We start from the raw sequence: 23639 nt of genomic DNA, 5'->3' as shown, positions 1-23639 counted from the left end.
ATTCACCTCTCCGCTCAAAGTGGCAGCTGCTGCCTCTTAGACCTGACGAGTCCTCGGTGCAGCTGAGGAGGAGGAGGAGGAGGTGGAGGAGGTGGAGGTGGAGGAGGAGGTGGAGGAGGAGGAGGAGCAGGAGGAGGTGGAGGAGGAGGAGCAGGAGGAGGTGGAGGTGGTGGAGGTGGAGGAGCAGGAGGAGGTGGAGGTGGAGGAGGAGGTGGTGCTCTGAGCCTCCTCACTGAGGTGAACCGGTTGTGTTACAGTTTGTGGCTCTGTGTGTGAACAGATCGCTCTCCTGACATGGAGAACTACTGGGAGGACGATGACGACAGCTTCTCCTCCGAACAGGAAGGAAGTGATGACGCGGTCCCGCCTCAGGTGATTGACAGCTCGTCATCTTCAGCTACTCAAACCGTGTTCGATCTTTTCATCTGTTGACTTGTTGTTTTCACTTCTTTATTTTCAGGTGTTTGAGTCTTAAACTTGCTGAGTCAGTTTCTTCTGGAGTTGAACTTGTCTCACGTGTTACCTGTGGACACAACACACCTGTGTTATAGATTTAGCTGTAATTTGAGCTATATGCTAATGTTGACATTTGGCTGAAAGCTTGGGTAGATTCTCATTGAGCATTTTAGCATGATGCTAATATATTTAAATAAATATATGTGTAGATTTTGTATGTGACAAAACCTTAATGTGGTGAATTTCTTTTGTATTCTAACGTGAAGGTTCAGACATTAGTGGTGTCTCAGTTCAGGGGTCGTCCCTGAAGTTGTGCTTACTGGCCGCTTGCATAGCTAGCTAGCTAAGATCACGCATGCTCGTGACTTAACAAAGAAACATTTGATCCAAAAACTTGAATATTTGTACCATTAGTTATTTGATCAAGTTGAGACTTTATTTGAAATGTTTCTTGGAGACAGTGGAACATTGACTTTAGTGTTTTCTTGAGAAGGATCCGCCCACTAGATCCTTGTTGCCCGGGCTCAGACGAACGTCTTGAAGGAGCCTTTGAAATGAGGACTTAGTCACGCCCCTCACGCCATCAGACTTCACATGCAGCCTCAGAAAGAGGCGGAGCTAGGTTTCCTTCAGTCACGTTCACGACGTTTCCTCTGTTTGTTTCTCAGGACATGTATGACGACGATGACGATGTTCAGGAAAAGATGAAGAAGTCTTGTGGGAAAATGATCCGAACAACCTCCCTGACGAATGTGAGGACCAATCAGAGCACATCTGTCACCTGATTGGCTCAGACCGTATAAAAGGTTGATCAGACAAAGAAACTTTCTCTTCTCTTTATTTTCTCTTTTTTCTGTCGTTCAGCAACCGAACTTCAAGCAGAAGTTTGTGGCTCTGTTGAAAAGATTCAAAGTGACTGATGAGGTTTGTTCTGAAACAACCTGAGGCTGCTGATAAATATTCATATTCATATAAAGTCCTGCTTCTGTATGAACCATCATATGAACCGTGGTGATACTCGGGTTCTGCAGGTTCTGGACCCGGTGGGTCAGAGTCAGGAGGTCGAGGAGGATCTGGACCTCCTGTACGACAGTCTGGAGCTTTACAACCCGAGTGACAGCGGCCCCGAGCTGGATGACAACGACAGCATCCAGAGCACACCAAAACCAAAACTGAGGTCAGCCACTCGTCCATCTGTCTGTCCATCCGTCCATTTAACGAACTGAACCATGGTTTAGTTTGATCCGGACCCAGACAACCTCTTCTGGTCTGGACTGTGGTCTGAGGAGCTTTTCACACCTGATATTTAGGTTCAGACTAAACTGGAGCTTCTGAAGGTGTGAACGGGTCATCAGAGACGTTCAGTCCCTGATGTGTCTGATGTTCTGTTCATGTTTGTGAGAACTTGCAGACTCTGTTTTTCAGGCCGTTCTTCGAGGGCATTTCTCAGTCGCCCTCTCACACAGAGATGATGAGTCAGAGGAGTCACCAGAGAGAAGCGCCTGCAGCCGTGAGTACATCCGACGCTGTGAAACAACACAGCGCGCGGTCACCGGATGTTTGTGCTGCACCCAGCCGGTCACATTGTTCACCGCTCTCTGTTGTTCCTCAGGTGACAGAGCTACTGCTTCTTGTTCAGGGGTCTGGAGGAGAAGAGGCCGGCCCCGGGGTGAGTCCAGACTAGAAGACACACAATGAGTACAGACACACAGGTTTTCTGCTGCATGTTCTTCTCTCCACAGGAAGGTGAGGATGATGTTGCCATGGTAACAGATGCAGGGCCGGCTGCAAAGCTCTGTAAAACTGAGTCCCAGACACACATGTCACCAAGGTACACACACAGTTACAGATGTGTCTCAACTGTTGTGTGTTTTTCACATGAAGCAGTTCCTTGTCCTCATTTAATGATTTGTGACGTCATTATCATCTGTCAGTTGTGACATCACAGTCTGTCTGCTCTCTCCACAGTAAGACAGGAAGTCAAATGTCTCGCCATCCGTGGAGCGTCTCCATAAAGGACAGACAGAACTCCAGAGGGACAGACAGAACCAGCAGCGTGGACAGTGAGACGTCGTCAGACTACAGGACAGCTGCTCCACAGGTGAGACACATTCTAATGCCACCTTCATCTGAAAAAGATCTTTACGTGTGAACATTAGGTTCATGGAAATAAACAGTAGTTGGTGCTGATTCTCCAGTCAGGGGCCATCAGGTTCAGGATCAGGTTCAGGATCAGGATCAGGTTCAGGATCAGGTTCAGGTTCAGGATCAGGTTCAGGATCAGGTTCAGAATCAGGTTCAGGATCATGGTTCAGGTTCAGGATCAGGTTCAGGATCAGGTTCAGGTTCAGGATCAGGTTCAGGATCAGGTTCAGGATCAGGTTCAGGATCAGGATCAGGATCAGGTTCAGGTTCAGGATCAGGTTCAGGATCAGGTTCAGGATCAGGTTCAGGATCAGGTTCAGGTTCAGGATCAGGTTCAGGATCAGGTTCAGGTTCAGGTTCAGGATCAGGATCAGGTTCAGGTTCAGGTTCAGGATCAGGATCAGGTTCAGGTTCAGGATCAGGATCAGGTTCAGGTTCAGGTTCAGGTTCAGGATCAGGTTCAGGATCAGGTTCAGGTTCAGGTTCAGGTTCAGGATCAGGTTCAGGTTCAGGATCAGGTTCAGGATCAGGCTCAGGATCAGGCTCAGGATCAGGTTCAGGATCAGGATCAGGATCAGGACTGGGTGTGTGTTTTGTGAGTTCTCAGGTGCTGATGTGATTTGTCTTTTCTCAGGTTGCCAGAAAGTCGGTCTTGGATCAGCTGAACCACATCCTGTTCTCTGAAGATCAGATTCCCGACTCTGTCATTTTGATCAACACCACAGACTGGCAGGGACAGGTCCGTCTGTTTTCACACATGAACTCTGAAATGCCACCTCGGGTCTCTCCTGTGGTTGAGTCCATTGAACAGTGTCGCAGAGTAAACAGGGACACAGATGTTACACAGATGTTACACAGAGAAGGAGCGGACTCTGTTCTGTTAAACCTGATATGATGGTTTCCCTTTGTTAAGAGCTTCTTTTTCTGTCCAACATGCAAACATGGAGTTAGTTTATAAAATGATTGACCAGAGACAAAGTGGACGGTAGAAGAGACGGAGAGCTGACTCAGGTCTGAGTGTTGGACCTGAACCACCACGAATCAGAAGGGCTGCTGACCTGCAGGGTTTGAGACGACATCGAAGCTTAAACTGTGATGTCAGCCATGACTTCACTGAGCGGGAAACCGTTTTTCACTGTTGTTTAAACTGTGTGAGAACATGTTTAAAGAAGCTTCTGTTCATTCTGCTCAGGAGGACGAAGACAAATGTCCCCTCTTTAACTTCATTCGGAGCAGAAGAAGCGGAATGGAGGAAGCTGTGGATGATGATGCTTGTGTTTGTAAAAATGTTGAAAGCTGGAATGAAAATGAATTTGAATGATGTTAATGATGAAAGACTTGTAAAGATTGTGTTTGTTGTGAATGATGAACTTGTCTTTGGCAGTGAACTGACATGAGTCGGATTCTGGGTCTTGTTTTATATTACGTTTGGTTAAAATTTTAATTGTCTGTCTGTTTGTCTGTCTGTCTCTCTCTGTCTCTGTCTGTCTGTCTGTCTGTCTGTCTGTCTCTCTCTGTCTCTGTCTGTCTGTCTGTCTGTCTGTCTGTCTGTCTGTCTGTCTCTCCCCTCAGTATCTTTCAGAGCGTCTCTTCGATCAACCCGTCGTCTGCACCGTCTCAGCAGCCGATGTGCACGCCGCCTTCAGCGCCATAATAAGCCGCATCCAGAGATTGTAAGTGTCCTTCATCAGTATTTGATTATTGCTTGATTTGATTAGGACGTTCTCCTGTTTGACTTGATTGACGTTTGATTCCAGCTGTAACTGTAACTCCCAGATGCCGCCCACTGTTAAGGTGGCTGTGGGCGGAGATCAGAGCTACCTCACCAACGTCCTCAGCTGCTTTGTGGAGCAGCTGGCCAGCAAGACGCCTGATTGGCTAAACTATGTCCGCTTCCTTATCCTCCCCACGGGTACGCGTGGTCCCTAACACACGAATGCAAACATGCAAGCAGAGTCCCAAATCAGGGGCCGCATCCTTCAGAGGACTCGGAGAGCACTGCCCATGTAGACTGAGTAGTCCACAGAGGCCAAGCTGAAATGAAACGTTCCGGTTTGGGACTCACACGTGTTCTAGAGGCTTCAACAGACATGTTGGTTATTCACTTTGAATGTTCACACAGTGCATGTGGATCCTGCGTTACCGATGCATTGTTAGCTTCTTTGAGCAGTTGCACTTACTTAGCTCACCCACCCGCATAGCTAGCTCATTGGCTTTGTCACTAGTGTGCAATGAATCCTGGGATATGTTGACCCGATGCTGGATGTTATTTTTGGGGAATGGAAGGGAATGTTTGAAGGAGCGATGGGACAGTCTAGACTCACTGCTGTGACGCAGCCTCTGAAGGAAGCAACGCCTGAATTGGGACACAGCTGTTCTCTTCTAACATACAAAACTTCCCATGATGCTCTCTGCTTACCCTCTACCAGGAGCCCACCCACTTGCCAAGTACCTTTCGTCCCTGGACGGTAAATTCAACAGCCTGTTCATGGACGCAGGTTGGAGGGAGCTGTTTGGACGTCTGGAGCCTCCTCCTTTCGGTAACTTCACATCCTATGAAAGTGGGAGGAGACTGCCCCCATCAGATCAGAACACTCGTCAGACAGGAAACATGTATTTAAGGATTCTGCTGATTGTGATGGTTCTAGATGAACTTTAGGTTCTATGCTACAGGTCGTTGAAAAAGTTCTCCTACGGCAGGTTCTATGGATCGTTCAGAAGGTTGTAGACATGAGGGTCTAGACCAGGGGCCTCCAACCTTTTCAATCCGAGAGCTACTTTGAGTCACTTTAAATGAAGCCTCTGACAGTTTGGTGAATAATGACTGTTGTCATTTAAGCGTAGTTTTCAGCTCTGTTACTTTCTGTCTGTCGGCTACCTGCCGGAATGTCCCGTGGAAAGTGGACTTTGGAGAAGTGGGGCGCCACGCTGCATTTTTCACTCCTACGTCTCACAGATCGTTGAGAAGGTTCTACATGGTCCTTAGGTTTTACAGTTCATTCAGAGGGTTCTGGGGGACGTGAAAAGTAGGAAGTATTGGCCTGTCACCATATTTCCACGTTGGCCATTTTCCTACAATGTCATGCTCACGATGATGTCATGATTGGCTACGTCACCGTTTGTGTGTGTTCTGTTCAGATCCGGTCGATGTCGCAGCTCGAGTGTCTCAGTATCTGAGCGGAGCTGCTGTCTCTCACCTGTGTCCGATCTCCGAGGCGATGCTCACCTGTAAACACAAGAGGTAAAACATGTCACGCCCTTTTTCTCTCCTCCTTTCTGTCATTTCCATTCACTCTTTTTATCCACAAATTGAAGTTAAAATTCACCGAGCAGCTGAATCTGTCTCAGCTCTGTTTCGCGTCCTTTGACCTTCATCAGAATCTCTGGGTTCATGTTGCTGAAGCTGGAAACGGGAGTTTCTTCTATTGATTTCATTTAGATGTGTTCTTCAAAAAACCAAGACGGCGCTGGACAAAATGTCAGACTGAGGCTTCACGTCACGGGGCAGCTGACAGAGTTGCTGGATTGTTTTTCAAACCTGATTTTCGAGAACATGTGGCCCATGTGAACGAGTCCTGTGACTCTCGGACTGATGAATAAATATTCGCTCTCCCTCCGCAGCCCAGACGACGACTCCTATCAGAAGTTTGTTCCTTTCATCGGGGTGAGAAACACTGTGTGTGTGTTATGACTGCGTCTTCATACGCTGACATCATCACTGTGTTTACGTCACGACTGTTTGAGAGAGAAAACTCTGTCACCGACATATTTTTATTTTGATAGTGCGACAGGAAGTTGTTTGGTGCTCATGATGCTAACAAAAAAACTACAACTCCGATTAAACACCACGTGAGCTGTTTGACGTCGCTCCTAGTTTCAGTCTCATGACAGAAACATGAAGCGTCTTTTTGGATAATGATGGTTGAAAATCCAGCTTTCAGGTGCATTACCGCCACCTACTGGGCTGGAGATCATATCATTGACACGAAAAGAACAATTAAGCCTGTGACCTTTCACCTGTGAACAACAGGGGCTTATGGGAAATGGTGTCTGGGAAAGGTCTTTGGAAAACATAAATATTAAATAAACTTCGACACACTTTTTTTAAAACTAGATGTAAACGAACCATTAAACGGAGCCAGCAGAGTCTTGTTGCCATGGAGACACATGCTGATGATGTAAAGTGGCGTTCCGCTCTCTTTGTTCCAGCTGGTGAAGGTCGGCATCGTGGAGCAGAACTTCCTGTCCACCTCAGGTAAGACCTGACTCACCCGTCACATCCTCAGCCTCCCCCGCCTGCTCTTCCCCCGTCTCGTCACCGTGTCTCGCCTCTCTATCCACAGTCGACTCCGATGACATCATACTGGGGTCTCCTCCCTCCCAATCAGGAGCACCAGTCAGCATCACCTCCACACCTCCCTCCTCCCCCTCCACCAGGTACTTCCTGTTTTCATCTGTTTTTATGATGTAGCGTGTAGCTGTGTGCACGACCTGTGACCTCTGACCCCTCATATCCATGCAGCTGTCCGGGGGAGGCAATGGGTCTGCAGGTCGACTACTGGAGCAGTCAGGGGGGAGGAGGGGGGAGGAAGGAGGTCGGGACGAAGAACACGCTGAAGAGCAACTTCCGCTCGCTGCAGGTGTCAAGGATCAGCGGAGGAGAATTGATGAGTCTGACTGTGGTGACGAAAGAGAAGAACAAGAAAGGTGAGGAGGAGGAGGAGGAGGAGGAGGAGGGGGAGGAGGTGGAGGAGGTGGAGGAGGAGAATGATGGTTGTTTGTGTGTGTGTGCGTGTGTGTATCAGTCATGTTCCTCAGTAAGAAGATAAAGGAGAAGGAGGCGGAGTCGAGGAGTCAGGTGATTGAAGGAATCAGCAGGTTGATCTGTACCTCGAAACACCAACACACACTGAGAGGTACACACACACACACACACACACACACACACACAGGGGTTGCTCACCTCTCGTATTGTTTCAGATCCTCACTTCCTGTCCGTGTGTTTCCCACCACTGTGGATGTGTGCCCGGCCCTGATTGGTTCTCACACTGTGTTCCAGTTCATCCGTTGTCTCAGTGTTTGTTGTTTGTGGATTAATGTGAGTTTATTCTTACATCAAGAGTTTTCATGTGTTTACTTCCTGTTTGACAGTAATGTGACAAATGTGAAATCACAGTGAATTAATAAATGAAAGAATTTCATTATTTAAGTACCGATCTATAGACGGATTGTCTGTGTCTCAGTCTCCATAGACGGAGTCGAGTGGAACGATGTGAAGTTCTTCCAGCTCGCCGCCCAGTGGCCGACGCACGTCAAACACTTTCCTGTCGGAATCTTCAGCTCCAACAAAGCCTGATCCACACTCTCCCTCCTCTTCCTCACCTGATCAAGCAGCAGAACCTCGTCTGTCATCTTCATCGCATCATGTCGGAACAAAACTATTTCTAACTTGTCAGTTACTTTTTAAAAAGAATTGACATTATAAAGAATATGAATAACTTCATGTAAATACTGTACAGTTTCAGATCAGGGATAATAATAATGTTTGTGTTTGTGGATTTGATTTGATTCACATGTCTGGACAGACGAACAGGAGTGAAGCTTGTTGACTATTTTATTTGGATCAGATTACACACACTTGTTAACATCAGCTTCCATCATGAAAGTCGTCATGTCACAGCATCGTGTTCTCAGAATCTATTGTTGCACCAAGGAGACGTGTGATGTTTCTTTCTGTCTTATAAACGATTTAACCCTTCTATTATCCTCGGGGTCAGTTTAACCCAAGACTGTTTTAGCAGTAAAAGTATAAATATTTACAGAGAAACGAGGCCGACTGTTTGAGAGAAGTTAGCTGAGCGGTTACAGATCCTCCAATCGGCCCTTATAGCTGTGATTTGTGTGTAAAGGTCTGTTGTGTGCTTCTATTTTAACATTAAGAGCTTTGAAATTGGGTTTATTATGTTTTATAGAAATAATATAAATATATGATTAAGTAGTGAAAGAAATGCTGACCAATCAGAGCAGAGTAAATCAGCTGACCAATCAGAGCAGACTGGGCTTTATCAGGACAGGAGGAGGACAGTGGTGTGTTTCCTGAACATTTGAGCATGTAAACATTTTACTGTCATAACACTTATTAAAATCATTAACTTGACCAATCAGACGAGAAAGATTCAGAAACAATCGAGAGCAAAGTCCACATGTGACTCACTGACCTTTAATATTTAGAGGGAAACATCCAATCACATCATACTGTGATGAATGGTCTTGTTCATTCACATGATTATAACATTAAAGTTCACTGCTGCAGACGTTCAGGTCCAAGTCAACGGAGCAGAGAGTCTCTGTTTGAAAAAGTTCTCCGTGCAGTTTTAACACCAAACTATGGAACCTCCCAAACTTCAAAATGAGCTATGTTTCAAACTTAGTGCAGATATTCACATAGGTGCATCACTACCCTGCAGCTCCTGCAGACGTCTACAGCAGGAGCTGCCTCCTCCTTCACCACGGCTGATGGTGGTCACTACAGTGGTTATGGTTTCAAAGTCCATGCACGTCAAGATTAAAGTTATACTTTGCTTAAAGGTACAGGTGAATATTTTCGTGATGCAGATAAGTCTTTAAATATTCAGGAGGTAAGGATGAAAAACTGAAAAGTCTCAGCGGTCACCAACACTCAGCAGCCAGACAACAGTCCAACATGTCACAAGTTAAAAAGAGGATTCACACGTTTTCAGGGTTCCCCCAAAACCTTTAGAGATTAATAGAGACACTCAAACATCTGTGGAATCCTGCAGGAACCTTTGGGATTTTTACAAACCCATCTGCAATGGTTTCAACCTCTTAAAGAACATAAAACTACTACAAGCATCTTTCAGAATGTGTTAATCTGTGTTTATAAATCTGTCAGAACCTATTAGAACTGTAGAGTTCATCCAAAATTCAAAAAACCTGTTAAGAAGATGCAGTTCCTCTAGAGCCTTATGGAATCCACCAACTGTCAGGAATCTTACAACATTTAGACAAAACCATTCATGTTCTGTTGGAACCCTTCAGAAGCATAAATCTTAGAATCCCTCTACATGGCAATAGGCTTCTAATGAGGAGAGGACAATGTACATCAACCACAGGCTGAAGAACAAACAGGTGGTGAGAATCTTTGGGACTCTGGGACCGCCGAGCTCCCCGCCGATCTCAGGCCGCCGGCGGTAGATGAGAACACCGATGCAGATAAAGGCGAAGATGGTGAAGAGTGTGACGGAGAAGGCCAGCGTTCCTGGGTCGACCTTGAATTGCTGGCCCTTGGAGTAGTGATAGATGGCAGCAATGGACCAGGCCACGCCAATACCCAGGAAGACGTTGACCGCGTTGCTTCCTGTCACATTGCCAATGGAGGCGTCTGCATATTGGTCCTGGGTGGCTGCTACTTTACTGGCAAAGGTGTCTGAGGGAGAGAGGGAGTAGGGACAAGATGAATGTTTCACAGTGGGATTCACAGAAGGTTAGGTTTGTGTCAGACCTGGTACTGAAGTCCCCAAAGCCACAAACACCACAGCAGTCACGGAGTCTTTGAGGCCGACGGTGCAGCCGAAATGAGATGCCAGGTCACCGATCACCGCCGTCAGCATACCGATGACAGAGATGGAGACAACGAAGCAGGCCCAGCCGTTCCAGTAGTCGGTGGGAGGAACAAATGCAAACAGGAGTTTCCAGAAGATGGTGAGGAAGTGCATGACGTAGTCGAAACAGGAGGGCAGTTTCTCCTCACCGGATTCATCATCATCACCTGAGGAAGATGCTCGAGTCAACACTGATATTTTTGTGTTTTGTGAAGTTCGTCACTAAAGATAGAATCTTACGGAATCTGTTTTCTTCTCCTGTTCTATTTGTTTTGCCCTCACATCCACAATCTACTGAGACAGAGACAAAGAGAGAAACATTTTCAGGTCTGTACCTGAGCCGACAGTGATGGCCTCCACAAACTGCTCCCTCCAGCTGTTGGTCCCGATCAGCAGAGCCAGGTTGGTCTTCTTGATGAGTTTATCCACGGTGCTCTGAACAGAACAGGAGATCACAGGAGACAGTGATCCATCATGTTCAAATCCCTTTTTTCAGTTTTTGTTCCAGATTCTCAGCACGAGCCAGATGTCACGCTGGCTGAGCCAATGCGAATTCTGTGCGTTGTCTCTCGAGACAAACTGACAAAATGTGAGAAATGTATCTTCGCTCTGAGGATTCTTACATTTCATGATCAGTAACTTTGAGGAGATCGTTACGCGGAAAATCTCAAATGGGAAAAAAGTATCACAATGTGATAACAGACGCTAGTTAGCTTAGCACAAAGACTGGAACCTGTACCAGTAATAAGTCGGGTGCTTCGATAATGTGGAGGATGTCGTGTTTGTTTCTATGTTTTCATGAAGACGATGCAGAGAAACCTGTTGCACCTTGAACTCGTACGACTCCTCGATGATGACGTCCAGTTTCACGTGTTCGCCCAGCATTGGTCGACCCATCTCCGCGATCCGCCGCTCCTCTTCGTCCTTCTTCGTCCAAACATCCTCACCCCCCTCCCCTGACACAAATATTGAATGAATGGATGAACAGAGGGATGAATTAGGGATGGATGGATGGATGAGTGAATTGATGGATGGAGGAAATATGAATGGATGACGGATGGACAGAAGAATGTACCTGTGATGTTGATGATGGCAGAGGGGACCGGATGCTCCCGTCCCTGGACCTTCCTGTAGACATCTCTTCCTGAACAGGTACACGGGTAAACGGGGGAACAGGTGAACAGGTGAACGGGTGAACGGGTGAACGGGTAAATAGAAACCGATTCTACTGAAACACAGAACTCATGTTCCTGATGTCGACCTGAAGCATCACAGTCTTCATCCAACAGAAAAAAACTAAAGGAGCCAGAAACAGCACAACACCCAGAGGATGTGACATCACTCTGCTCAGGACGACATCACTCCTCCACATGTTTACATGAAAATAGTCACTGGCTGATGTGTTCATATGTAAAATCTTCACATTAGAATGAATTAGATTCAGATGTACAGTGAAAAGCTACTGACATAACTGGTGGGTTATATTTTGCTTGGACGTTTTCAGGCTTCTGAGTTTGTTCATCCAAGTTTTCAATAAACAGAGAAAAAAAGAATTGACTGAGTCGCTGAAGAGGAAGTGACAAGGACACGTTTTCACCTTTAAAGCTCCAGTGTGTAAGATTCAGCTGAAAGGATCTATTGGCAGAAATTTAATGTAGTAATAATTAGTAATAAGTAAAGTAATAATCCTCATGATGTTTTCACTAGTTTGTTTCATCTTAATTGTATGAATTGTATTTTTCTTTACCCCAGAAAAGACCCTTTATATTTAAATACTTTATATTTAAACACTTTATATTCAAATACTTTATATTTAAATACTTTATATTTAAATACTTTATATTTAAACACTTTATATTCAAATACTTTATATTTAAATACTTTATATTTAAACACTTTATATTTACATGGAGGGGACCCTCTCTACGGAGGCCGCCATGTTTTTTACATTAGTCCAGACTGAACAAACTAAAACCTTTTGAGTTTTTATAACAACTGAAGCTGCCACAGGTTCTTCTTCATGTTTGGATGGAGAGGGGGAGGGGAGGGGTGTTCAGCTGCAACATGACACTTCACCACTAGATGTCACTGAATTCTACACACTGGACCTTTAAGAAAAATTGATCTGATTATTACAAACACACACACACACACACACACACACACACACACACACACAGACTTTATATTCTCTTGTTGAGGGTTAAGAACAGAGGATGTCACACCTTGTTCATGAGACAAATTGTGATTTGTGAATATGAGCTATACAAATGAATTTGATTGATTGACTTAGATTTATGTACACATATATATATATACAGTATATGTATATACAAACATATATGTATACACATTTATATGTGACATTGTGACTGTGACATTCCAGTGCTACATCTCTCTTATTGTAAACTTTGTTGCTTTAACACTTTGAAACGTTTTCTTACCATACAGCCATTTGTCTCGTAAGAATCCAACAGAAGGATGAAATGAACTCAGATCAACAGAAAATACTCGCGTGTTACTTTACTCACCTGTTTTGATGAATCCACCTGAAAGTTTGAGACAAATATGAAAGAAGTGAGAAGCTGCTTGTGATTTTCTGTGACTCTTTAAACTTATGATGTTTCAGTGTTTAAGCAAACAGCAGCAGGACAGACGAAGGAAAATCGATCATCTTACCGACTTCCTGAAGCAACAGAGCTGAAGAGAGGAGACAGACGAGAGACAAGTCAGAGAAACCAAGCAGGAAAAAGAAAGACACAGTCAAGACCTGTCCTGAATGTCAGGGTCAACACAACACTACAGTACATCTGTCCTAACTGTCCCACACCTAACTATCCCACACCTGTCCTAACTGTCCCACACCTAACTGTCCCACACCTGTCCTAACTGTCCCACACCTGTCCCAACTGACCTGTTCCAACTGACCTGTCCCAACTGACCTGTCCTTACCAATCACAGCAGATTGTAAAATAGCTTCAGTAACAATTCGACTAATTGTAGGCCAGCCGATGGCGCCATGAAGACAACAGAGAAACAGAAACAGAGCGACAGCAGCGAGAACAAATGGAACAAAAGCAGGCAAAGAAGGACTGGAGGTAGATGAGGGAAAGGTCAAAGGTCAGCAGAGAGGTCAAGGTGCCTCCTCACACCTGTCCATCTCCTCCTGTTCCAGTACGGTTCCTGCAGCTCTATGTAGAAGGTCGCCTGCTTATCGTACTCCTCATGGTCAATTATTCTAACGGTTACTGTCTTCCTGCGAATGACAGAGTACAGACAACAACAGTGGAGGGGGGTGTCAGAGGTCAAAGGTCATGCATTAGTCCAACAACACACATTCAAACACAGACTTCGACAGACAGATTCAGTCTGACAGAACTCTGTCAACATGGAGGCTAAGTCACGGTGGTGACACCAAAGTAAGGAGGGGGGGGGGGTGAGCTCACCTCATCAGGCCAGCAGGGGGCAGACTTTCTCAGGTTGAAGTCACAATGAAACTAACACGACTTTCTCATCGAGTTAAAGTCAAGAAGTCTACAACTCCCAGAATGCACTTCAGTAAAAATGGTCCAGTTACATTACTTACAGCGATGCTGTGAAAAAACCTGCAGTAAAATCATGAGTCATAATCTTTATGTTCACCACAGTTCCCACAATGCTTTAGGGAAATTGGGCAGGAAGTATAATGTTGCCATGGATTCAGTGAGTTAGCTGTGAAGTCAGCTACAGTTCATTTCCTTTATCTGTTCCCATTGAGTCAAACTGTCAAAATAAAAGCCATTGAATTGACTGTTAGCTCATGTTCTTTCAAAATAAAAGCAGCTGATTGACTGAGGTCACTTCCTGTTAACAGTGAACTCAGTGATGAACGGACACTGGATCACTGTGATACTGAGGGAAACTTCAAAACACCAATATGCTACATGAAGTTCTGCAGAATCTGAATTTCTGCTTTCAAACTGGATTTCTGTGGATGACATCAGAGACGATGTAATCTTCAGAGAGTGATGTCACACTGAGGCCAGCGTGTTCAGTTCATTGTGACTTTTTCAAAGTGAGTCTGAGGATGTTTTGTCTTTGAGGCCATGAGGTGAGCTTTGATTAACAAAGATCAGAGGTCGTTAGTGATGTGGGCTGGGTTACAGCACAGGAAGGCGACGCCCCCACCTTTCCTCTCACTCATCTCCAGCAGCCGAGGTTCTCCAATCTCTAGGAAGAAGTTCTTGTTTTTCTCATATTCTTCATCATCGATTATATTGATCTGAATAATTTTGCTGAAAGAAAGAGAAAGCAGAAGAGGAGGTTGCCAAGGGAGGAGCGTGAAGACGTTCGAAGTTCGATAACGAAAGAAAACAAGGTTGAAGAGAAACAGCCACAAAACCACATACAGAAAAACATGTTTCCAAAAACCGTGATTGGTGTAAACACATGAAAATGAAAATCGTCAACAAGAACGTCCTCTCTGCTGTCGAGTCTGTTCAAAACCACACAGTCAAGAGGTGGCGGACTCTTTGGGTCCTGCAGCGACGCCTCAGTTACAGATGTGACGATTATCACACTCAGGTCGTCAGACCGAGATAAGAGCCGAGTTTCCAGCTCAGACCAGTTTGATGACACAGAAAATGTCTTCTGCCTTCGGGTGTTGGACAGATCATTCTCCTGCGGCGACGGCAGCCCTCATTGGACAGATTTGTGTGTGTGTGTGCCAAGGAAACAGACGGCCTCCATCCACCTGCATGTTTATTTCATTTCAGCAGATTGTTGGTTTGAAGGTTTTAACTCTTACTCACAACATTTTCATCATCATGTAAGGAAGTTTGTGTTTCATCTTCCCAGCAGATCAGTGATCAATAATCAGGAGAGTCTTTACTTTCATATAAGAATTAATCTGAAAAAACAGCAAGTTTACTGTCTCTCTAAAGACCACAGGCTGCAGGAAGAGCCACATGCTAACAAGCTAACAGGCTAACAAGCCCTACTGTCTGAAAACAAACCTGAGAGTCTGAATCTCCAGTCAGCCTCCTCAGTATTTAGTCCAGTTGAGCTGTGTGGAATCAGGTTGAGCTGAGTCACGAGTTTGTCTCTCACACAGACGTCGGTCAATGAAGCTCAATCACATGTAACGACCAATCACCAGTCAGTTGTCTGCACATCGAGTGATGAACGATGTTTGGATGCAGCTCAGTGTAGTGGCTTGGTCTGGAAATCTAAACTAGCAGCGAGAAGAGACTAAGAAGCTTTGAATTCTCTGAGACTTCTCCACTTCTCAAAGACATTCAAGTTGTCAAGTTAACTTTAACAGTACTTTGATTTAATGTATAAAGACAAGTGATTCATGGAGCTGCAGGTACAGTAAGTCTGTTTTGTGTGGAGGTGTGGCCTGTGGCCGGCGGTCACCTCCCCTGTCTATGACGGGAACGAGCCGCAGGTGTCCGGCTGCTTTATGAGCTGATCCTGCGACGATGAGCAGGATCCTGCAGCTGCCGCCGAACAGACGCTGTCCTAATAAGGAAGAGAGCTGCATGATGTTTATCTGCTCAACACACCAGGAGCTGCAGACTCACAACACAACGAAGGACGTGTGAAACACTGAGCTGGAAATCCACAAACAACACAGGACAGAAGACCACAGACACACAAACTGATCTCGGTCAACACACATCCACAAACCTGTTCTACACAAAGTAAAGTCACACAATGAAAGGAACGAGAGGAATTGAATGAATTCTTAGGAGACAATCTATAAACATAAAGGTCCAAAACCATCGACTATATAAAGACAATCAGTGACTGTATATATAAACAATCAGATGGTGTAGCCTCCACAGGCCTCGTCCCCTTGTCTCAAGTGAACAAGTCACCAGAAACATGTTAAATATATAAATATATATCTTCCAATAAGACAACGTCCTCTGTCCTACAGAGCTGAATTAAAGTCATTTCACTGTGTGAGACAGTTGATCTATATAAGGCAGCGTCTCGTTCTCAGCGTCATCGTTAATAAACTGAAACAAAGGAGCAGCGTGGCACCTTTTCCATTTCAAGATGTCAGCCTCATCCCTCACAGCCAGCGGCCGTGTTTATGCTCTGGAAATAAATGTGTTGCGTTACATTCCATCTGCCCACAGACATGGAAACAGTGTTTGAAGAGATATGTGAAGCATGTAAACCTGAAGCTCGGTCACTGAGCCGCATGGAATACAAACATGATCTTTTAATAAAACAGCTGCGTGGTATTGATCAGGATGTCATGTGACCATCACTTCCTCATTTAAAGTAGAACGTAGTTAAATCTGTTGTTTGAAGAAGAACCTGCTTCATTCTGTTACAAATAAATACACTTTATATTTTCAACCCTCTGGTTTTCTGTTGGCACCATCATGTGTCTCAGTCTAAAGAATAAAAGCTGTTGGTTCAGTTTAGTCTCCTCAGAGACATCTGGTCGTCTCCTCCTGAACTGATCACTTTGAGTCTTGTACTTTAATTTGACTGTAGCTGAAATGGACACATGGACTCACTGACAGGACAACATGTCCCGAACCACAGGTCGACAACGTCAACAACAACATGAAAAACTATAATTCTACAAAAACTACAATTCTCGCTAACTCCCAGAATGCCTTGTGGAAATCATTACCTCCAGGCGCATATTTTCGTCTCTCAGCAGTTAAATTAAAAAACATTTGTACTCACAGGATCTCATCATTGTCAAACTCCAGGACTCCGTGTGTATCCTCGAAGTCTTCGCCACCTCCTTTAGCCGTCCCCTCCATGGTTTTGTACGGCACCACCACAACTCCTCGAGCTCCTGAGGTCCGAAGCACCTTCACCTCCATCATCCCGATGCTCTCGCTCACAGTGACCACTGGCTCCTCGAATGTAAAGATACCAGCATGGTCATCATCAAAGATGGTGACAGTGGCTGTGCACGGAAGACCTAAACCTGCCAGGGCGTCCACGTGGTTAGCCTCGCCCCCGTCTGAGCCAGCACCCTCTGATATGACCCTCACATTGCTGAGGTAGACCAGGAAATGCTCATCTTCCTCAAAAATATCATCATCGATGATGTCAATGCGGATTTCCTTTTCAGTCTCGCCTGGTTTGAACATAATAGTTCCTTCGGTGAACTGGTAGTCCGAGCCGGCGTTTGCAGTGCCGTCCTCGGTCCTGTAATCCACTGAGACCATGCTTGTTAGGTCTCCACCTCGACGCACCACGTTTAGTGCTACGCTGCCGCAGTTTTCAAGACACTGGTAGGTACCAGGGTCAAAGAAAACTTTGGAGGAAAAGTCGTTGCTGGAAACCTCAGAGGAGATGTTGTGCAGTGTGGCTCTCTTGGCCTGATCAGCGGCGTGCTTCTTCAGGATGTTTCCTCCTCCTGTCATGATCCTGGTCGCCTGACAGCGGTAGAATGCTCGACTCTTCTGTTGCTGTGTTAAAACCTGATAATTAGCAAGCTCCATCAACTGCTCCATGTCCTTCTCGGGGTGTTTCTGTTTCAACTCCTTGAGGATCCTGGCCACCTCTCTGCGGGCCTCCTCCTCATCCAGCTCCTTCATATCAAACCCTGTGTCTCCGTCCACGAACTCCTCCCCACACGAGCTGAGCATCTTTCTGTCCATTTCAACGTTGACCTTTGAGGGAAGCTGTGGTTCTCCCTCAGTTTCGATGATCATTCCTCTCTGCCTCCCTGCTCTGTATCGTTTGTACATGTATTTGTAGAAAAGAAGTCTGCGGTCGGCCACATAGGCAAAGCCAACGCAAATAGGGAAGAAGAAGAGTGTGAGAAGCCCCTCCCATATATCAACAACCCCTGGAGAAGAGACGGCGAGGATCAGGTACAGCCAGATGTACGCAAAGACGCTCCAGGTGGCTGTGACAAAGAACACCCGGAGGTGCTTCACCTTTCTGGTCTCACCTTCGGGAATGACAGACACACAAAGGCCAATGATGACAAACATGTTGAACGCCGCACTTCCTACAATGGTGTTGGGGCCGAGCTCACCGGCGTCAAAGTTGTGACCACAGACCTCCACGACTGACAGAAGGATTTCTGGGGCGGAGGAGCCCAGCGCCATCAGGGTGAGGTTGGAAACAGTCTCGTTCCAGATCCGCACCGTTGTGGTGATCTTCTCACCATTTGGTTTCTTGATGGTGATCTGTCTTTCTTGGGAGGTGATGACCTCGATGGATGACATGAAGCGGTCAGCAATGATGGAGACACCCAGGAACATGAACGCCAACCCCACAAAGTAAATGGTGGCTCTGGCGAGGCGGTCGGTGAAGGCCGGGTTGTCCGGCTTCCACACTGGCAGGATGACGCCCTCTTTGCAGGTGGTGATCCCACCACATTTGGTTTTGTTGCTGACTGTGCCGTTGGACCCGAGGGCCTCAGCAGAACCTCCTGCTGCAGATAACTGCAGTTCAGTTGAGATGAAGGTCAACAAGAGAAGCAACTGATTGGTGAAAAACAGGGGTGAGGTCCTGGTTCGGCTCATGGTGCAGGAGCTCCCTTCACCTGCAAGACACAGACGAACACTTCACTTCTTTATATACAGTCAGTGTCTTTATATACAGTCAGTGTCTTTATATACAGTCAGTGTCTTTATATACAGTCAGTGATCATCTTTATATACAGTCAGTGTCTTTATATACAGTCAGTGATGGTCTTTATATACAATCAGTGTCTTTATATACAGTCAGTGTCTTTATATACAGTCAGTGATCATCTTTATATACAGTCAGTGATCGTCTTTATATACAGTCAGTGAACATCTTTATATACAGTCAGTGATCATCTTTATATACAGTCAGTGATCATCTTTATATACAGTCAGTGATCATCTTTATATACAGTCAGTGATCATCTTTATATACAGTCAGTGTCTTTATATACAGTCAGTGATCGTCTTTATATACAGTCAGTGATCGTCTTTATATACAGTCAGTGATCATCTTTATATACAGTCAGTGAATATCTTTATATACAGTCAGTGTCTTTATATACAGTCAGTGTCTTTATATACAGTCAGTGATCGTCTTTATATACAATCAGTGTCTTTATATACAGTCAGTGTCTTTATATACAGTCAGTGATCATCTTTATATACAATCAGTGTCTTTATATACAGTCAGTGATCATCTTTATATACAGTCAGTGTCTTTATATACAGTCAGTGATCGTCTTTATATACAATCAGTGTCTTTATATACAGTCAGTGTCTTTATATACAGTCAGTGATCATCTTTATATACAGTCAGTGATCATCTTTATATACAGTCAGTGTCTTTATATACAGTCAGTGATGGTCTTTATATACAGTCAGTGTCTTTATATACAGTCAGTGATCGTCTTTATATACAGTCAGTGATCATCTTTATATACAGTCAGTGTCTTTATATACAGTCAGTGATCATCTTTATATACAGTCAGTGTCTTTATATACAGTCAGTGATCGTCTTTATATACAGTCAGTGATCATCTTTATATACAGTCAGTGAACATCTTTATATACAGTCAGTGTCTTTATATACAGTCAGTGATCGTCTTTATATACAGTCAGTGATCATCTTTATATACAGTCAGTGTCTTTATATACAGTCAGTGATCGTCTTTATATACAGTCAGTGATCATCTTTATATACAGTCAGTGATCATCTTTATATACAGTCAGTGATGGTCTTTATATACAGTCAGTGTCTTTATATACAGTCAGTGAACATCTTTATATACAGTCAGTGATCATCTTTATATACAGTCAGTGATCGTCTTTATATACAGTCAGTGTCTTTATATACAGTCAGTGATTATCTTTATATACAGTCAGTGTCTTTATATACAGTCAGTGATCATCTTTATATACAGTCAGTGATCGTCTTTATATACAGTCAGTGTCTTTATATACAGTCAGTGATCGTCTTTATATACAGTCAGTGTCTTTATATACAGTCAGTGATCATCTTAATATACAGTCAGTGATGGTCTTTATATACAGTCAGTGTCTTTATATACAGTCAGTGATCATCTTTATATACAGTCAGTGAACATCTTTATATACAGTCAGTGAACATCTTTATATACAGTCAGTGATCATCTTTATATACAGTCAGTGAACATCTTTATATACAGTCAGTGAACATCTTTATATACAGTCAGTGATCATCTTTATATACAGTCATTTATATATTTCTTTTTCTTCTGAAGTGAAGATGATCAATAATTAATTACAATAATAATCTACATTATGTTTCTTTAACTATATTCACAACTTATCATTCATTTAAAATCACTTCTTTATTTATTCAGCCTCCATGTTGTATTAATGTCAGTCTGTTGGTTAACGTCTTCTCACTCCTTCTCGTCTCAAAACCTGAATCATAATATACTTTCCATCACGTGTAAACACCCAACGTCATGATAGTTTATATAACGTGTCACAGATTGCACAAAGAGATTTATGTTATTATATGTTTTATATATGTGAAGCTCAAGTTCACTGAGAATAAACTTACCTTCACTCAAAGTCAGAAAATTCAACCACAGAAGATTTTTTAAATCTGAATCTTCACAAAAACATGAGAGAAGTTTTCATCCCGAAGACAGAAACAGTAAAACAATGAGACGTCCACTTGTCCTCCAGAGACGATAAAAGGTTGTGGGACTTGAGGAGAGTCCGTTCAACAGATCCATGGGCGTCCGAGCTCCGCCTCCTCCCTCTGGAACTGTTAACACTTCAAACCTCTGAGCTGAGCAGCTCCACTCATCTGATCTGATCTGATCTGATCTGATCTCTGATCTGATCTCTGATCTGATCTCTGATCTGATCTGATCTGATCTCTGATCTGATCTGATCTCTGATCTGATCTCTGATCTGATCTGATCTGATCTGATCTGATCTGATCTGATCTGATCTGATCTGATCTCTGATCTGATCTGATCTGATCTCTGATCTGATCTGATCTGATCTCTGATCTCTGATCTGATCTCTGATCTCTGATCTCTGATCTGATCTGATCTCTGATCTGATCTCTGATCTGATGAAAAGCCTGATGGATCTCTGTCATGTTGTAGTTTGTTCTTTCTCTCAGTTCACCACAGAAACACAGAACGTTGGTCTTCATCGACCTCAATGACCTTGTTGACCTCAGCTTATCAAGGTCAACTTGGTTTGTGCAGTTTCTGCTGAACATTGGAGATAAACTCCGGTTGTTAAGAACTGATCTCAGTTCAGCTTCACTCTTCAGCTGATGGAGACTCTCAGTCACTTGTTCTCTCAGGAGATGAACCCACTCAGCAGAGAGAGAGAATAGACTCAGGGAGCGAAGGAGGAAACGTTCTCCACCTTCACTCATCAGACTCACTTTAATCAAACTGAAGATTTAACGTGAAATAGTTTCAGTGTTGATTTAACTCGACTCAAAATCGTTATTTATATAAAAAACTGTGACATCATCACGTCTCTGAAATATTTTCTCAGTACAATGATGCAAAGCTACATTACAACATTTCCACAACGTTACACAATAAATGCTTCGTTGTGAGACACTAACCTCATCACACATCACTGCTGCAACACAACAACATCAGATACAACACAACAAGACGACAACATCAGATACAACACAACAAGACGACAACATCAGAGCAGCATCACTCACGTCCTCCAGTCGACGATGACTCTGATGAACAGATGGAGTCTCTAAGCTGGAGTTCACCTCTGGTCCTGCCTCGCCACCGCAGCCGTAGGAAAAGAGGAAGGAGAAGAGGAAGAGGAAGAAGAGAGAGAGTTGAGGAGGAGAGCAGCGTCTGATAACTGCTCTAAATTTAACAGAAACACACATTGTACTAAACATGGCAGCAGAGCTGCTTATCATCCGTCTCTCTGCGGAACATGGCCATACAAGGCCCTGCGGGGCCCGGGGCCTCCAGCAACTCTTCGTCCCCACCAACACGTGGGGGGGAGATAACGGCTAACAGCTAATGGTGACGCTGATGGACCACAGCAGCCTGGAATGCTGGGATAAGTAACCCCCCCCCCCCCCCCCCCCCCCCCATACACACACACACGACATCTGTACAGTGTGATTTTCCACCCAGAGATGGAGGTGTCATCCTGCCCCCCCCCCCCCCCCAACACACACACACACACACTGCATACGCCCCCCCAACAGATATTTTGGGTTAGAATTAGGTTCAATTTAGGGTTAGTCATTTAGTTTGTATGGTTAAGGTTAGGGCGAGGGGCGAGGGGATGTAATATGCCAACGAGTGTCATCAACTGAGACGCAAGTACAAACAAACACACACACACACACTTGGGTAAAAATAAAAACACTGGAGGAACGTTTGTGGTGATAATCAAGATAAACTCTGTCACCTCAGTCTGTGTGTGAGAGAGTTTTCTGATTTGTCCAATCAGCATCATGTGTCAGTGGACGCAGGAACACGCTTTGTCCAGTAAGAACAGAAGAACATGATGGTTGACGTAGACGGAGCCTGTTAAGTTTATGTGATGTCACAAACATTGTAGTTTCTGTAGAAAACGTCTCCTCTGGTAGTTTCTATAGAAAACGTCTCCTCTGGTAGTTTGTATAGAAAACGTCTCCTCTAGTAGTTTGTATAGAAAACGTCTCCTCTAGTAGTTTGTATAGAAAACGTCTCCTCTGGTAGTTTCTGTAGAAAACGTCTCTGGTAGTTTCTATAGAAACGTCTCCTCTGGTAGTTTGTATAGAAACGTCTCCTCTGGTAGTTTGTATAGAAACGTCTCATCTGGTAGTTTGTATAGAAAACGTCTCCTCTGGTAGTTTGTATAGAAAACGTCTCCTCTAGTAGTTTGTATAGAAACGTCTCATCTGGTAGTTTGTATAGAAAACGTCTCCTCTGGTAGTTTCTACCCCCCCCCCCCCCCCCGCTCCTCCAAATATGGTTATTCCTGGTTTGAACAAAATGCGACAGTGAGGAATGGAGGACTTCACATCTAAAGTTCTGTTTGAATAAAGGTTGAACCACAGATCCTGGTCCTCACTCTGCTCAGATTAAATCATTAATGACCTCAAAGGTTTGTTTGGAATAAAAAACAATAACATTGATTTTGTAGTTTTCCGTTGTGACCAGCAGGCGTCGCACTGCTCATCATGAAGCTTCAGTAACTTTTAGTTCAAGTTTCACTGAAAATCAGACGCTTCAGATTAATGATCAGGTTCATTTCAAACACAGGCAGAAATATCAGTGTCCATCAGGAAGCAGTTCTCAGGACATTGAATTAGGCTGAATTATATAATACAGACGATATTAATACATTTTCTCAAACAATGAACAACAATCCAGGCTTGAGATCCTAAAAGAAATGTATTTCATTTACTTAACTTGGTTTAATGAATGGAGTTCCACCATTCCCTCATAACATCTGCATGTTA

The 23639-nt window shown here is 44.3% G+C and overlaps 2 protein-coding genes across 7 annotated transcripts in view; one reads left to right on the top strand and one right to left on the bottom strand.

Annotated features, from left to right (window-relative positions):
- The window catches only part of LOC109647515 (phosphofurin acidic cluster sorting protein 1-like), a 12354-nt gene extending 3596 nt beyond the window's left edge, over positions 1-8758 (top strand). The window contains exons 6-25 of one of the 3 annotated variants that reach the window (XR_011243723.1): positions 281-372; positions 1125-1208; positions 1321-1380; positions 1488-1633; positions 1882-1966; positions 2069-2125; positions 2199-2287; positions 2425-2557; positions 3236-3340; positions 4174-4274; positions 4359-4513; positions 5031-5141; positions 5740-5842; positions 6223-6265; positions 6811-6856; positions 6945-7038; positions 7124-7308; positions 7407-7517; positions 7582-7699; positions 7845-7986. Coding sequence is in view for 2 of the 3 variants with exons in the window: in XM_069529560.1 (XP_069385661.1) it covers positions 281-372; positions 1125-1208; positions 1321-1380; positions 1488-1633; positions 1882-1966; positions 2069-2125; positions 2199-2287; positions 2425-2557; positions 3236-3340; positions 4174-4274; positions 4359-4513; positions 5031-5141; positions 5740-5842; positions 6223-6265; positions 6811-6856; positions 6945-7038; positions 7124-7308; positions 7407-7517; positions 7845-7957 (1913 nt within the window). In the remaining variant the exon portion in view is untranslated. Of the gene's footprint in view, positions 1-280; positions 373-1124; positions 1209-1320; positions 1381-1487; positions 1634-1881; positions 1967-2068; positions 2126-2198; positions 2288-2424; positions 2558-3235; positions 3341-4173; positions 4275-4358; positions 4514-5030; positions 5142-5739; positions 5843-6222; positions 6266-6810; positions 6857-6944; positions 7039-7123; positions 7309-7406; positions 7518-7581; positions 7700-7844 lie in introns of all 3 variants that reach the window. The other 2 variants (XM_069529561.1, XM_069529560.1) reach the window with 2 other exon arrangements.
- Positions 8759-8805: 47 nt separating this feature from the next.
- On the bottom strand, positions 8806-22040 carry LOC109645404 (sodium/calcium exchanger 1-like). 4 transcript variants are annotated; one of them, XM_069529545.1, is made up of 11 exons: positions 21882-21929; positions 20736-20816; positions 16917-18741; positions 14391-14497; positions 12903-12923; positions 12755-12772; positions 11299-11367; positions 11052-11179; positions 10559-10658; positions 10124-10390; positions 8806-10048 (listed from the first exon to the last, which is right to left on the bottom strand). In XM_069529545.1, exons 3-11 carry the CDS (start codon positions 18719-18721, stop codon positions 9672-9674), a joined length of 2892 nt encoding a protein of 963 aa, XP_069385646.1. In that variant the 5' UTR covers positions 18722-18741; positions 20736-20816; positions 21882-21929; the 3' UTR covers positions 8806-9671. The 4 variants fall into 4 exon arrangements, with proteins under 4 accessions (XP_069385646.1, XP_069385650.1, XP_069385647.1 ...); XM_069529549.1 differs by lacking the exon at positions 20736-20816 and having other exon boundaries at positions 21882-22036; XM_069529546.1 differs by lacking the exons at positions 14391-14497; positions 20736-20816 and adding an exon at positions 13376-13479 and having other exon boundaries at positions 21882-22012.
- Positions 22041-23639: the final 1599 nt, after the last annotated feature.

The sequence above is a fragment of the Paralichthys olivaceus genome, chromosome 8 (assembly GCF_024713975.1).
Source record: "Paralichthys olivaceus isolate ysfri-2021 chromosome 8, ASM2471397v2, whole genome shotgun sequence".
In the NCBI taxonomy this organism is placed as follows: domain Eukaryota; kingdom Metazoa; phylum Chordata; class Actinopteri; order Pleuronectiformes; family Paralichthyidae; genus Paralichthys; species Paralichthys olivaceus.
The sequence above is the reverse complement of the archived record's forward strand: the minus strand, read 5'-3'. Positions and strand labels throughout refer to the sequence as shown.